This window comes from Ornithorhynchus anatinus, chromosome X1 (genome assembly GCF_004115215.2).
Source record: "Ornithorhynchus anatinus isolate Pmale09 chromosome X1, mOrnAna1.pri.v4, whole genome shotgun sequence".
NCBI lineage: Eukaryota > Metazoa > Chordata > Mammalia > Monotremata > Ornithorhynchidae > Ornithorhynchus > Ornithorhynchus anatinus.
Genome location: NC_041749.1, coordinates 39,078,432 through 39,091,335, shown reverse-complemented (window position 1 = coordinate 39,091,335; position 12,904 = coordinate 39,078,432). Strand labels below are relative to the sequence as shown.

General features: G+C 46.6%; 1 protein-coding gene across 3 annotated transcripts in view; it reads left to right on the top strand.

The window, feature by feature from the left end:
• Positions 1-12,904, top strand: part of ARHGAP26 (Rho GTPase activating protein 26) — a 472,294-nt gene that overhangs the window by 194,136 nt on the left and 265,254 nt on the right. For all 3 annotated transcript variants that reach the window (XM_029050709.2, XM_029050708.1, XM_029050712.1), the window contains exon 11: positions 8,455-8,533. In XM_029050709.2, the coding sequence (XP_028906542.1) occupies positions 8,455-8,533 (79 nt within the window). The remainder of the gene's footprint in view (positions 1-8,454; positions 8,534-12,904) is intronic.

Here is a 12,904-nt window from a genome sequence, read left to right as displayed (position 1 = left end):
CACAGAGCCTCCAATAGGTCTCCCATCCATGTCTACATCAGATGTAAATTCCTCATCATCGCTTAATGGCATACAATTGGCTCTCTCCTCTTATCTAGTCTCACTCCTTTCCCACTACAACCCAGCCCACACAAGTCATTCCTGTAACATCGAATGATGAACTGTCCCTCACTTTTGTCTCTCAAGATGAGAAGCAGCGTGACTTAGTGGATAGAACCCAGGCCTGAGAGTCAGAAGGACCTGGGTTCTAATGCAGGCTCCTCCACTTGTCAGCTCTGTGTCCTTGGGCAGGTCACTTCATTTCTCTGGGCCTCAATTCCTCTACCTGTAAAATGAGGATTCAGACTGTGAGCTCTACATGGGGCAGGTACTGTGTCCAACCAGATTGCGTGGTATTTACCCCACCACTTAAAGCCTGGCACATAGCACTTAGCAAATACCATATATTTTTCTTATTATTATTATTATTCTTTCCATCATCCCCTTGCTCATGCCCTCCATCCAGTCTGGAATTGCCTCTCCCTTCATGTCTGACAGACCATCACTTTTTTTCCGTCTTCAAGCTCTACTTAAATCATATCTCCTCTAGGAAGCCTTTGCTGACTAATTTCTCATCTCCCTAATCTATTTTCTCCCTCCTAGGTCACCTATGCGCTTAACTTTGTACATACCCTCTAAGCACTTCGACATACACCCCATAGCCATTATGTACATATCCTTGTACTCCGTTGCTCTGTTACAGTCAACCAGACTGTAAACTTGTTGTGGACAGGGAATGTGTCTGCCTGTTATTGTACTGTACTCTCCCAAATGCTTAGTACAGTGCTTTGCACACAGTAAATGCTCAATAAATATGATTGACTTAGTGTTATAGCTGGCTCTGAATGGGCCGTAGATATCCCTATGCTCGGACTGACTGAGTTGTGCTTGCAAACTTGCTCTCTTTCTCTGCCTGTTGGGCAGTGCGAGCTCTTGACCAGAATCTGCTAGAAATCTCCGTTCTCTCATAGGGCTTATCTATTATCAGGCATTAATTCCTAAAGGAGGAAGTGGGGTCGTTTGATGCTTTTCAACAGAAGGAGAAAGGAAAAGGTCATGCTATCAGCATGCTCGGTTTTTCTCCCGCCCTCCAACCGTGATGGTCATGACCACAGGGAGGAGACATCTGTTGGAATGGGTTGTTCTTGACTGTTGTTTTTGGATTGGGTGCCTACCTAGGGTGGTCCCTATTTGACTGAGGGCAGTCCACTATTCCTGCCAAATCGGGTGGATGGGCAGGCTCTTCCAGCCCTGTTTCTTTGGTCACAGCTTTCCCTGTTTTTCACTTCTCCTTCTGATCCCACCTCGCCTCAACTCATGTTTGGAGGATGGGGCAGTAAGCATTTCAAACAGGAAATTGAGAGCCAGGAAAAAAGAGGCTGCAAATGCAAGGCAGGAAGGAGGTCTGAGGAGTAGGAGGAGAAAGAGAATGTTGGTTTGCAAATCTAAATAGAAGGAACTTGTCCCCTGGGTCTTGGCTGTCCACGGTACACACACGAGTTGCTTTGTGTAGCGGTGGTTTGAATCCCAATGAGTCAAAACATACTTTCAATTGCCCGAGCATATTTAGAAATGTGGGTGGAGAGTGCAGAGTTGTCAATGCAGTGAGACCATTGGTTGAGAGCAGAAATGAGTGGTTTTGGGGGCAGATGAGATTAAAGCCAGGCACACCTCATCTGCAGGATGCGATTTGAAGAATATAGTCTTTATCAGGAAAACTGGCTTGGTGGCAGCCTTCACTTACACTGTGGTTCTCCTGCTTCTAAAGCACAAATTCTGCCTCTCCTTTCCTCCTGCTGCTCTAAGCAATAGACCAGTGCCCTGGGTCAGGCTACAGAGCACCACCCCAGATTAAGGCCCCTGTAACCCTCATCTCATCTGTAACCCTTTCTAGGCAGGGAGTTTTTCAGGATGCTACACAATTGAGTTGGTATCCAAAGTGTGTTCCCTGTCTTACACCCTGGGATGGCTGCACTCAGAGGTGCTGATGCCCCAAATTGAGCTCCTCATCTCCCACTCAAACTCTCTCCTCCCCTCGACTTTCCTATCACTGTGGACACCACCACTATATCCTTCCGGTCTCACAAATCCAGAGTTCTAACATTATCCCTGTCTCATCTCTCTCCTCAGCCCATCTATTTAGTCAGTCACTAAATCCCTTCTGTCCTACCTTCACAGCATCTCTGGAATCCACCCCTTCCTCTCCAAACTGCTACCATACGGGTCCAAGCGCTTGTCATATCCTGTCTTGACTCGCTGACCATTTTTTAAAAAAATTATGATATTTAAGTGCTTACTGTGTGCCAGGCACTGTACTAACCACCGGGGTAGGTGCAAGACATTTAAGTTAGACACAATTCATGTCCCATAAGGGGCTCACAGCTTTAATACCCCTTTTGCAGATGAGGTAGCTGAGGCCCAGAGAACTGAAGTTACTTGCCCAAGGTCACACAGATTAGAACCCTGGTCTTCTGATTCTCAGGTCCGTGCTCTTTTCATTAGGCCACACTGCTGCTTTGCCTCTGGCCTCTCTCCTCTCTACTTCATACTTCACTCTGCTGCTCGTATCATTTTTCTAAAAAGTAACTTGTCAGATGTCTTCCCACTGCTCAGAAACCTCAAATAGTGATCCATCCTTGTCCACATGAAACATGAATTCCTCACCATAGGCTCTAAGACACTCAGCTTACTCCTTCTTACCTAACCTTGCTCTTCTTCCACTACAACTCAGCCGTCACACTTCACTTGTCTAACACCAAAGGATGTGTTGTCCCTTACACTTGTCTCTCACTACTGTCCCCTTGCTCATGCCCTCCCTCCAATCTGGAACTGCCTCTCCCTTCATATCTGACAGACCACTGTTTTTTTCCATCTTCAAGCCCTACATATCACCTATCGCCTTTTCTGACTAATCTCTCACCTCCCTTCTCTATTCTCTCCTTTTCTGAGTCATTTGTGCACTTAAATTTGTGTGTCCCCTCTAATCACTTTGATATTCACCCCACAGCCATTTATGCACATGTCCTTATACACTGTTGCTACCTGTAATTTATTTCAATGTCTGTCCCCCCGACTAGCTTGTAAACTTGTTCACATCAGGGGTTGTGTCTACACCACCTACTGTATTCTCTCCAGTGCTTAGTACATCAATAGATGGCATTAATGTCTTACTGCTTATAGACCTGCTTTCGTAGTAAGGTTCCTACTTTCTTATGGTATTTAAGTGCCTACTATGTGCCAGGCACGGTACTAAGCGCTGGGGTAGATATCAGGTATCAGAGTCCATATCCAACGTGGGGCTCACAGCCTTAATCCTCATTTTACAGGTGAGGTAACTGAGCTGTAGAGAAGTTAAATGACTTGCCTAAGGTCATACAGCCTACTCAACAAGAAATGCTTTCAGACCTGTCCTCTAGAAAGGGTTTGGGGCAGGAATGATGCCCGAGGAAGAGACACTGCTGGATGAGAGAGAAGGAAACAGGCTGGTGTTGAAGGTGATTCATGACCCAGCTGCTGGAGTATATTGACCCATTACAGAGTAATTTGACCCTGGTGAAGCTCATTGTTGGGGAGAGAGGAAAACAAAATTCCTGGCCCTGGGACTGAAGCACTGACTCTGAGGGGCAGCATGGCCTAGTGGATAGAGCATGGGCCTGGGAGTCAGAAGGACCTGGGTTCCATTGCTTGCTCTGCCACTTTTCTGCTGTGTGACCTTAGGTAAGTCACTTCACTTCTCTCAGCCTCAGCTACCTCATCTGTAGAAGGGAGATGAAGATGTGTGCCCTATGTGGGACAGGGACAGTGTCCAACCCAATTATCTTCCCCAGTGCCTAGTACAGTGACTGGCACATAGTAAATGCTTAAATACCACAATTATTATGGTAACATGTCTCCAGGTGCCTATCGGCGGCAACCGAGACTGGTCCACCCAACTGAACAAACACTGACTGATTGGGAATGGGGCTGACTTCTGAGAAGCATAATTTCTGAGAAGGAAAGAGAGTGCGTTGCCAGGCACTAGTAGACAGAGCTAGTGGCTAGGGGAATTACTGACATCTCTTATGCAGTAGTTGTTGTAAAATCAAAATTGGGAATCAATATTCCTAGTTTTCTTCTACTCTCTTTCCCCGTTTTGGGTATGAATAGGTACAGCGGGAAGAGGACGAGAGACTAAGGGACAGCAGGAAAAGATTTTTGATTGCATTTTGCCTGGGTTTTCCCGAAGATCAAAATGTAGGAACTGTGAATGCCCACAATTTTTCAGTCAAGGGGCTTCTGCATTCTCACCTCTTTAGTGAACTCCCTTTTGTCCTGCAGATCAAACCCAAAGTCTTAACTGCTCTTCCCAGAGTTACCCATCAGTGCAGTGAGATTTCACTGAGCTGCTGGGCAAAAGCAGCGTGGCTCAGTGGAAAGAGCCCAGGCTTGGGAGTCAGAGGTCATGGGTTTGAATTCCTATTCATTCAATAGTATTTATTGAGCGCTTACTATGTGCAGAGCACTGTACTAAGCGCTTGGGATGAACAAGTCGGCAACAGATAGAGACAGTCCCTGCCGTTTGACGGGCTTACAGTCTAATCGGGGGAGACGGACAGACAAGAACAATGGCACTAAACAGCGTCAAGGGGAAGAACATCTCGTAAAAACAATGGCGACTAAATAGAATCAAGGCAATGTACAATTCATTAACAAAATAAATAGGGTAACGAAAATATATACAGTTGAGCGGACGAGTACAGTGCTGTGGGGATGGGAAGGGAGAGGTGGAGGAGCAGAGGGAAAAGGGGAAAATGAGGCTTTAGCTGCGGAGAGGTAAAGGGGGGATGGCAGAGGGAGTAGAGGGGGAAGAGGAGCTCAGTCTGGGAACGCCTCTTGGAGGAGGTGATTTTTAAGTAAGGTTTTGAAGAGGGAAAGAGAATCAGTTTGGCGGAGGTGAGGAGGGAGGGCGTTCCAGGACCGCGGGAGGACGTGACCCGGGGGTCGACGGCGGGATAGGCGAGACCGAGGGACGGCGAGGAGGTGGGCGGCAGAGGAGCGGAGCGTGCGGGGTGGGCGGTAGAAAGAGAGAAGGGAGGAGAGGTAGGAAGGGGCAAGGTGATGGAGAGCCTCGAAGCCTAGAGTGAGGAGTTTTTGTTTGGAGCGGAGGTCGATAGGCAACCACTGGAGTTGTTTAAGAAGGGGAGTGACATGCCCAGATCGTTGCTGCGGGAAGATGAGCCGGGCAGCGGAGTGAAGAATAGACCGGAGCGGGGCGAGAGAGGAGGAAGGGAGGTCAGAGAGAAGGCTGACACAGTAGTCTAGCTGGGATATAACAAGAGCCCGTAATAGTAAGGTAGCCGTTTGGGTGGAGAGGAAAGGGCGGATCTTGGCGATATCGTAGAGGTGAAACCGGCAGGTCTTGGTAACGGATAGGATGTGTGGGGTGAACGAGAGGGACGAGTCAAGGATGACACCGAGATTGCGGGCCTGCGGGACGGGAAGGATGGTCGTGCCATCCACGGTGATGGAGAAGTCTGGGAGCGGACCGGGCTTGGGAGGGAAGATGAGGAGCTCAGTCTTGCTCATGTTGAGTTTTAGGTGGCGGGCCGACATCCAGGTGGAGACGTCCCGGAGGCAGGAGGAGATGCGAGCCTGAAGGGAGGGGGAGAGGACGGGGCGGAGATGTAGATCTGCGTGTCATCTGCGTAGAGATGGTAGTCAAAGCCGTGAGAGCGGATGAGTTCACCGAGGGAGTGAGTGTAAATGGAGAACAGAAGAGGGCCAAGAACTGACCCTTGAGGAACTCCAACAGTTAAAGGATGGGAGGGGGAGGAGGCTCCAGCGTAGGAGACCGAGAATGATCGGCCAGAGAGGTAAGAGGAGAACCAGGAGAGGACAGAGTCCGTGAAGCCAAGGTTCCTACTCTGCCACTTGTCAGTTGTGTGACTGTGGGCAAGTCACTTAACTTCTCTGTGCCTCAGTTACCTCATCTGTAAAGTAGGAATTAACTGTGAGCCTCATGTGGGACAACCTGATTACCCTGTATCTACCCCAGCGCTTAGAACAGTGCTCTGCACATAGTAAGCGCTTAAATACCAACATTATTAAAACATGAAGACCCTAACCTGTTTTCCTATTGAGGTTGTATACTGCTAACAACCCAGCCTCCTCCAAGATACAAAACCCAGTCCTATAGATTTCCTGCCCACCTGGTCCCCACAGAGGGAATGGAGAGACAGGAGAGGGACAGGAAAACAGTGACAGCAGACAACTGAGTGGCAATCCGGTTGAGGGCAGGGTGGGATGTTTTGCATTGATGTGGGACCCTTCCCTATTCTCTACCTGCAGACTCCAACCTTCTTATCTCCTGCTGCAGTCCAGCTCACATTCTCCCTTCCCGGCAAGCTCTTTTCAACCCTGATCGGTTTTGTGCCCTTGCCCAGGCCTTGCCATATTAGAATAGCCAGGCTCCTCCCGACTACTATACCACCTCCTCTCTTCCAGCCTGTAAATCATAGCTCAGGCTCAGCCTTTTCAGGAAGTGCTCCCCAATTAATCCCACTCATCTTCTTTCCACCTGGAAAATTTGCAACCTTTGATAAATTCTTATAATGTACTTAGTCTGTACAATTATTCTGGTGATTCCTTTGGCCATCTTGTGTCCATTGTCTTTTAGTCTCCTCAAGTCAGATTATGGATTTTAATCCATTCCACTTCAGTCCATGTGACACTGCTGCTCAGAACATTTTTCTATCAAACTGTTCAGTCCATATTTGTCCATTCCTCAAGAAGCTCCAGTGGTTGCCCATCTAGATTGTGAGCTCATTGTGGGCAGGAATGTTTCTGTTATTATATTGTACTCTCCCAAGTGCTTAGTACAGTGCTTTGCACAGAGTAAGTGCTTAATAAATACAATTGAATGAATGAATCCACCTCTGCTTCAAACAGAAACTCCTTGCCTTCAGCTTTAAATCACTCAATCACCTTGCCCACCTCATCTTACCTCGCTGCTTTCCTACCATACCCAGGCAACACACTTCACTCCTCTGATGTCAACACTCCTCTGTTGTACCTTGATCATGTCTATCTTGCCACCAACCTCTTACCCATGCCCTGCCTCGGACCTGGAATGCCTTCCCTCCTCATATCCAACAGATGATCATTCTCCCCACAATTCAAAACATTATTAAAATCACATCTCCTCCACGAGGCCTTCCCTGACTAAACCCTCATTTCCTCTTCTGCCACTGTCTTCTGCATCATTCTTGCAGTTGGATTTGCACCCTTTATTCAAACATATTCAAACATCCCCCCCACCCCAAGTCCCAAAAGCATTTATATACATATCTGTAATTCGTTTATATTAATGCCCGCCTTCCCCCGCTAGACTGTGAGCTTGCTGTGGTCAGGGAACATGTCTACCAACTTATATTCAAATGCTTGGTACAGTGCTCTGTACATAGTAAGTGCTCAATAAATACGATTGATGTACTTGTATCCTTAATAGTTGAGCACAGTGCACTGAGTTGAACACTTGTTGATGGTGGAGATTGTCAGACTGAAGTAGGAAATATGGGTGTCTGGAACTTGTTTCTAAATGAATCTGATGATGTAACGTTCTGTTCATATTATGTTGGAGAAGCTCATGATCATCAAAAATACTTGCAGGTATGTATCCAAGTGTCCAAACATCCAGTGGCCCAGGAGTTAGAGACATCTCCTCCTCCTCCTTTCTCCCAAGCCTCTTCTGGGTGGAAGTGGCCAAGCTGAAGAAGAGAGAAGGGAGAGATTTTGTTCTTCTAGGAGCAGTGAAAACAGACTGTGCTTTCTAGGCTAGCAAAATCTTGATTCCTGTTTCTGTGCAGGTACTATATGTCCACACAGTGCATACTCCCAGAGTATAGCAGTTGATACAGCACTGCTGCTTTTGGGTTTCCTGAGAGTCTTTTTAAGTGTGGGTTACCTATCTGGTAGAATGCCTCCCAAAATTCAATTAAACCTTTGCCCAAACTGAGGTAGAGTGAGGAAGTAGATGGCTGCAAGTCAGGAATGCAGGGTTTCTTTTCTGGATCTGCCTGCCACTTCTCCCTCACTGTGACCCTGGGCAGGTTTTCCTTGCCTCCCTGTGTCAGCTTTTTTTTTTTTCCCCTCCCGGTAAATCAGGGACCATTAATGGGCTGGCAGCACTTATCTCTGTAAAATGGAAGGGCTTACTGTAAGCTTAAAATGTGATTTTGTGTTCTCCTGGGGAAAAAAGGTGCAGGATAACAGAGAGAGCCCAGGCCTAGCTCCCATGCTGAACCCTTTAATTCAAATTCTTTCCTTGTTCCGGAGCCTCATTTGGGGAAGCTCCCCAGCCCCCATTAGGGTTACCTTTACCATTATCTACTTCTTTGCTTCTGAATTTTTACCACCCTTCCTCCCATTTCTCTGCAGGCCAGGCATCATTACCATGCAGGCGATATCTGAAGAGGACCGAAGATTGTGGATGGAAGCCATGGATGGCCGAGAACCCGTAAGTGGGAAAATTGATTATGCGCCACTTGAAACCTCATCTCCTTGTATCTGCAAACCTCTGCCACAGTCCTTTACTTACGCTGATTCTTTAGCAGAGCGGCACCTGGAACCTACTTCCCCTTTACATTGGCCTGAAAATGTTGAATAAATGGTATTTATTGAGTGCTTACTATGTGCAGAGCACTGTATTAAGCGCTTGGGAGATTACAACAGAATTAACAAATGTGTTCTCTGCTCGCAATGACCTTTTGAACTAGAGGATTTTTGTTTTGGCTCTGATCTTGGACTTGATGCTGTCTTTAATTGAAGAGTTAGTGAGCTAATGATAATTAAGGGGCTGACTAGCCAATCAGTGGATAGTCCTGTGCCTTTTCTTCCATTTCCCCCAAGCCACTGCACCTCCAGCAGAGGCTGGGCAGGAGGAAGGAAAACAAGGTGGAACTCAAAACAATCAGGGTCATTCCCTTTAGAAGCTGTAGGTAAGAGTTTGGGAGGAAAGAAGGTTGAAGTTATTTGCCTATTAGTGACTATGTCCTAGGACATTAGTGTGCTTATGAAGAAGCAGATCCAAATTAAAGCCACTATAGAGAAGGTCCTGGGAAGGCCATCAGAAGTGGTTTATTTTAATTTCCTGCCTCTTTGTGGACTAGGGGTTGAACTATATAAACAGTTGTAAAGTGGGCCTCTCTGTATTACCATGACTGACCCCCCCCCCACCCAATCCAGTGTTGGAAATAATATGATAGTAATTATTATGTTATTAAGCATTTACTATGTGCTAAACACTGTTCTAAGCACTGCAGTAGATAGAAGGTAATCAAGTTGGACACAGTCTCTGTCCCACATGGGGCTCAGTCTTAATCTCCATTTTATAGGAGCGGTAATTGAGGCACAGAGAAGTTAAGTGGTTTACCCAAGGTTACACAGCAGACAAGTGGTGGAACAGGGATTAGAACCCAGGTCCTCTGCCTCCCGAGCCTGTGCTCTTGCCACTAGGCATAAGATGAAACCAAGATTAGAACCCAGGTCCTCTGGCTCCCAAGCCTGTGCTCTTACCCCTAGGCATACAATGATCTTTCTCCCAGGCCTGGGAACCACAGTCTGTCAGCCTAGGACAGTGATTCAGATAAAAGCCAACCTTCAGTTGTCAAGCCTTAATGACCGTGGCCTCAGTTTGACTTTACCCCTGAATGTTGTCAATAATGTGGCGTGGTTAGCTGAGGGGGAAGATATTTAGTAGTGGCCCAATGGTTTATCGACAGCATTTCTTTTCAAGACTTCCAAGGTGACTCACTGAATCTGTAGAACTTAAAGATTTGGAAGCCCAGAGCTTTGTTCTCGTTTGCCTCATTGTACCTATTGATGGCTTGAAGGTGACTTCCTGGAGCCCCCACCATGACACATGGTAATTTATGAGTTATTAAAATCCCCCTTAAGGAATTCTTAATTTGAACAGTCACTGGAGTGTGTCTTTGCATCCAGGTGAGAAGGTTGCAGATGGCAGAGATTAAAAAGACTGGAAGCTGCCAAAATGCAGGCGGATTGCCTTTTCTCTCCTTTCTTCTGATTTTACTGGCAGAAGAGTTCCCTCTCAGAAGTAGTCTTTTGGTTTTGTAAGCTGAGTCAAATTCTGCACTCTTCTCCCATATGTACAATCACTCATCAGTCTAGCTGAGCATGCACAGATAATCCTGGGTGAGCCTTCCATTCTTGGTAATGCTTTTCATGGGACAACAGGTGCTTTTTCCTTTTTAATGGCATTTGTTAAGCACTTAGTATGTATCAGGCACTGTACTAAGCCTGCAATAGAAACAGGTTAATCCCCATTTTATAGGTGAGGTAACTGACTCCCAGAGAAGTGAAGTGACCTGCTTAAGATCACAGCAGGCAAGTGGCAGAGCCGGGACTAGAACCCACGTCCTCTGACTCCCAGGCTCGTGTTCTTTCCATTAGGCCACACTGCCCCAAAAGACATGAAAAATAATTTTTCAAATTCTCCACCTTTCAAGTAGAGCCCCCTTCTCTCTTGCAGACCAGAATGTTCTTTGTAGCACAGCGTATTTAGCTGTTGAAGCGAAAGTGAGATCATCTCTCCTCTTCTCATTCCCTCCAGAACTGGCAGGAAATTGGATCATAACTTTATATTCTTTTATTTGTTTTTGTTTCTTCTTTGTCTGTCATGAGAACAGGATGTCAGATGCAAGGTTTCCTCTTCCAGGTGTATGTGTGTGTGTTTACATGGGCTTAATCCAGTTACACAGATCGGTGCATGCCAGTATATTCAGGGCCTAAAATAAATCTTTGCCTTTCCCATCATTTACCCCAGAAAAACAAATCCCCTTGAAATTGAAAAACTTGGGACTGTTGGCCGACACGCGATTTTCTTTTAGCTGCTTAATGTGGATGTGAAAATGAGTGGGGGGGAATGAATCAATGGGAATTTTGTCGACCAAAATTTCTGTGGGTCCTGACGTTTATTTGTTTTCCAAGCTGTTCTCGAAGCAGTGGAACGGGCCTGGGTCCCTGGGGCGTAACATCCAGATTAGGTCGGCTCTGGGGCAGAGGAGTCATGACTGTGGCTTGCTACTGGGTTCCTCTAAGCCCTGGGTGGTCCTGGAGTTCAATGGGTCTGGAGCTGGGCCCTGCTAGGGGCTCCACTGGCTGTGGTATTTAAGTGCTCATTATGTGCCAGGCACTGTACTAAGTGCTCGGAATGATACAAGTTGGACAGAGTCCCTTTCCCACATGGGGCTCACAGTCGTTCAGTGGTATTTACTGAGCGCTTACTGCATGTAAAGCACTATACTAAGCACTTGGGAGAGTACAGTACAACAGTGAACAGACACATTCCCTCCCCACAAAGAATTTACAGTCCTAATCCCCATTTGACAGATGAGGGAACTGAGGCCGAGAGAAGTGAAGTGACTTGCCAAAGTCACACAGCAGACACTTGGAGGAGCCGAGATTAGAACCCAGAACCTTCTGACTCCCAAACACGTGCTCTATCCACTAGGCCATGCCGACTGGTTCTAATTTAGGAGTCTTTCAAGGTATCGTGGGATGCCTACCATCCCTTGAATTTATTTACCTTCACTCCTGGGACTGCCGTCCACCGCAGTCTCTGCTGATGGAGTAGAAGGGGTGCTCATTCCTGCTACCACCCCTGGGGTCTGGTGATTGTCATCTAATGCAAGATGTTTCCCAACTGTGGCCGGCATCAAGATCTTCTAAAGGCCAGGTAGAGTCTTCTAGAAGACATTGGTGTCATGGAAGACAGCCCTCTAGACTGTAAAATCATTGTGGGCAGGGAATGTGTTATTGTGTACTTTCCCAAGCACTTAGTACAGTGCTCTGCACACAGTAAGTGCTCAGTAAATACTATTGGCTGACTGACTCTTTCCCCTTGCTCGTGAACAGAAGGTTTCAGAGAGGGAAGAATTAATGGCCGTAATGGCTTTTTAAAAAAAGGTATTTAAGTGCTTACTATGTGCCAGGCACTGTACTAAGTACTGGGTTGCTAAGTACTGGATTACAAGGTAATCAGGTCCATGTCCCACATGGGGCTCAAAGTCTTAATCCCCATTTCACAGATGAGGGAACCAAGGCCCAGAGGAGTTTAGTGATTTGCCCGAGATCACACAGCACATCTGGGTTTAGAACCCAGGTCCTTCAGTCTCCCAGGCCTGGGCTTTATCCACTAGGCTGCACTGACTGCTTCTTGTGGGCAGGTTCCTGTGTCTACCACCTCTGTGGTATTGTACTCTCCCAAGCGCTTAGTACAGTGCTCTGTACTCAGGATGTGCTCAAAAATACCGTTAATTGATTGGTACTCAATTTTGAATGGCTTTAATTTAGGGGAAGACAAGAGTTATGTTGTTGTTGTTGTATGCCATGTATAAATGGGGCTTTGTAATTGGCAGTTATCTAACAACAGGATCATGCACAGCAACGAAACTCCCTGGTTTAAACTAGCTTTGGTCTAGCCTCAGCACTTGGTACAGTGCTTTGCACATCCCAGGCATTCAGTAAGTACAGTTGCCTGGCTTATTCTGAGGAAATGATTGTTACAGTTTTGTGTACCTCTGTCTCTAAAAGCAGCCCCAAGAAAATTGATTTGTCTTACCAGGTGACCCTGCCGTGTTTATCAAGGAGAGAAATCCCAGTCCAACTTCCTTTGATTTTAATCTCCCAAGCTGGCGGCCGATCAATGTGGGAGCTCTTTGTAGTTTTTTTAATGGTATTTGTTAAGCATTTTTTATGTCAAAAACTGTTCCTATTCTGGGGTAGGTAAAAGTTAATTAGGTTGGGCACAGTCCCTGTTCCACATGGGACTCAGTCTAAGCAGGAGGAAGAACAGAGGAACTTTTCT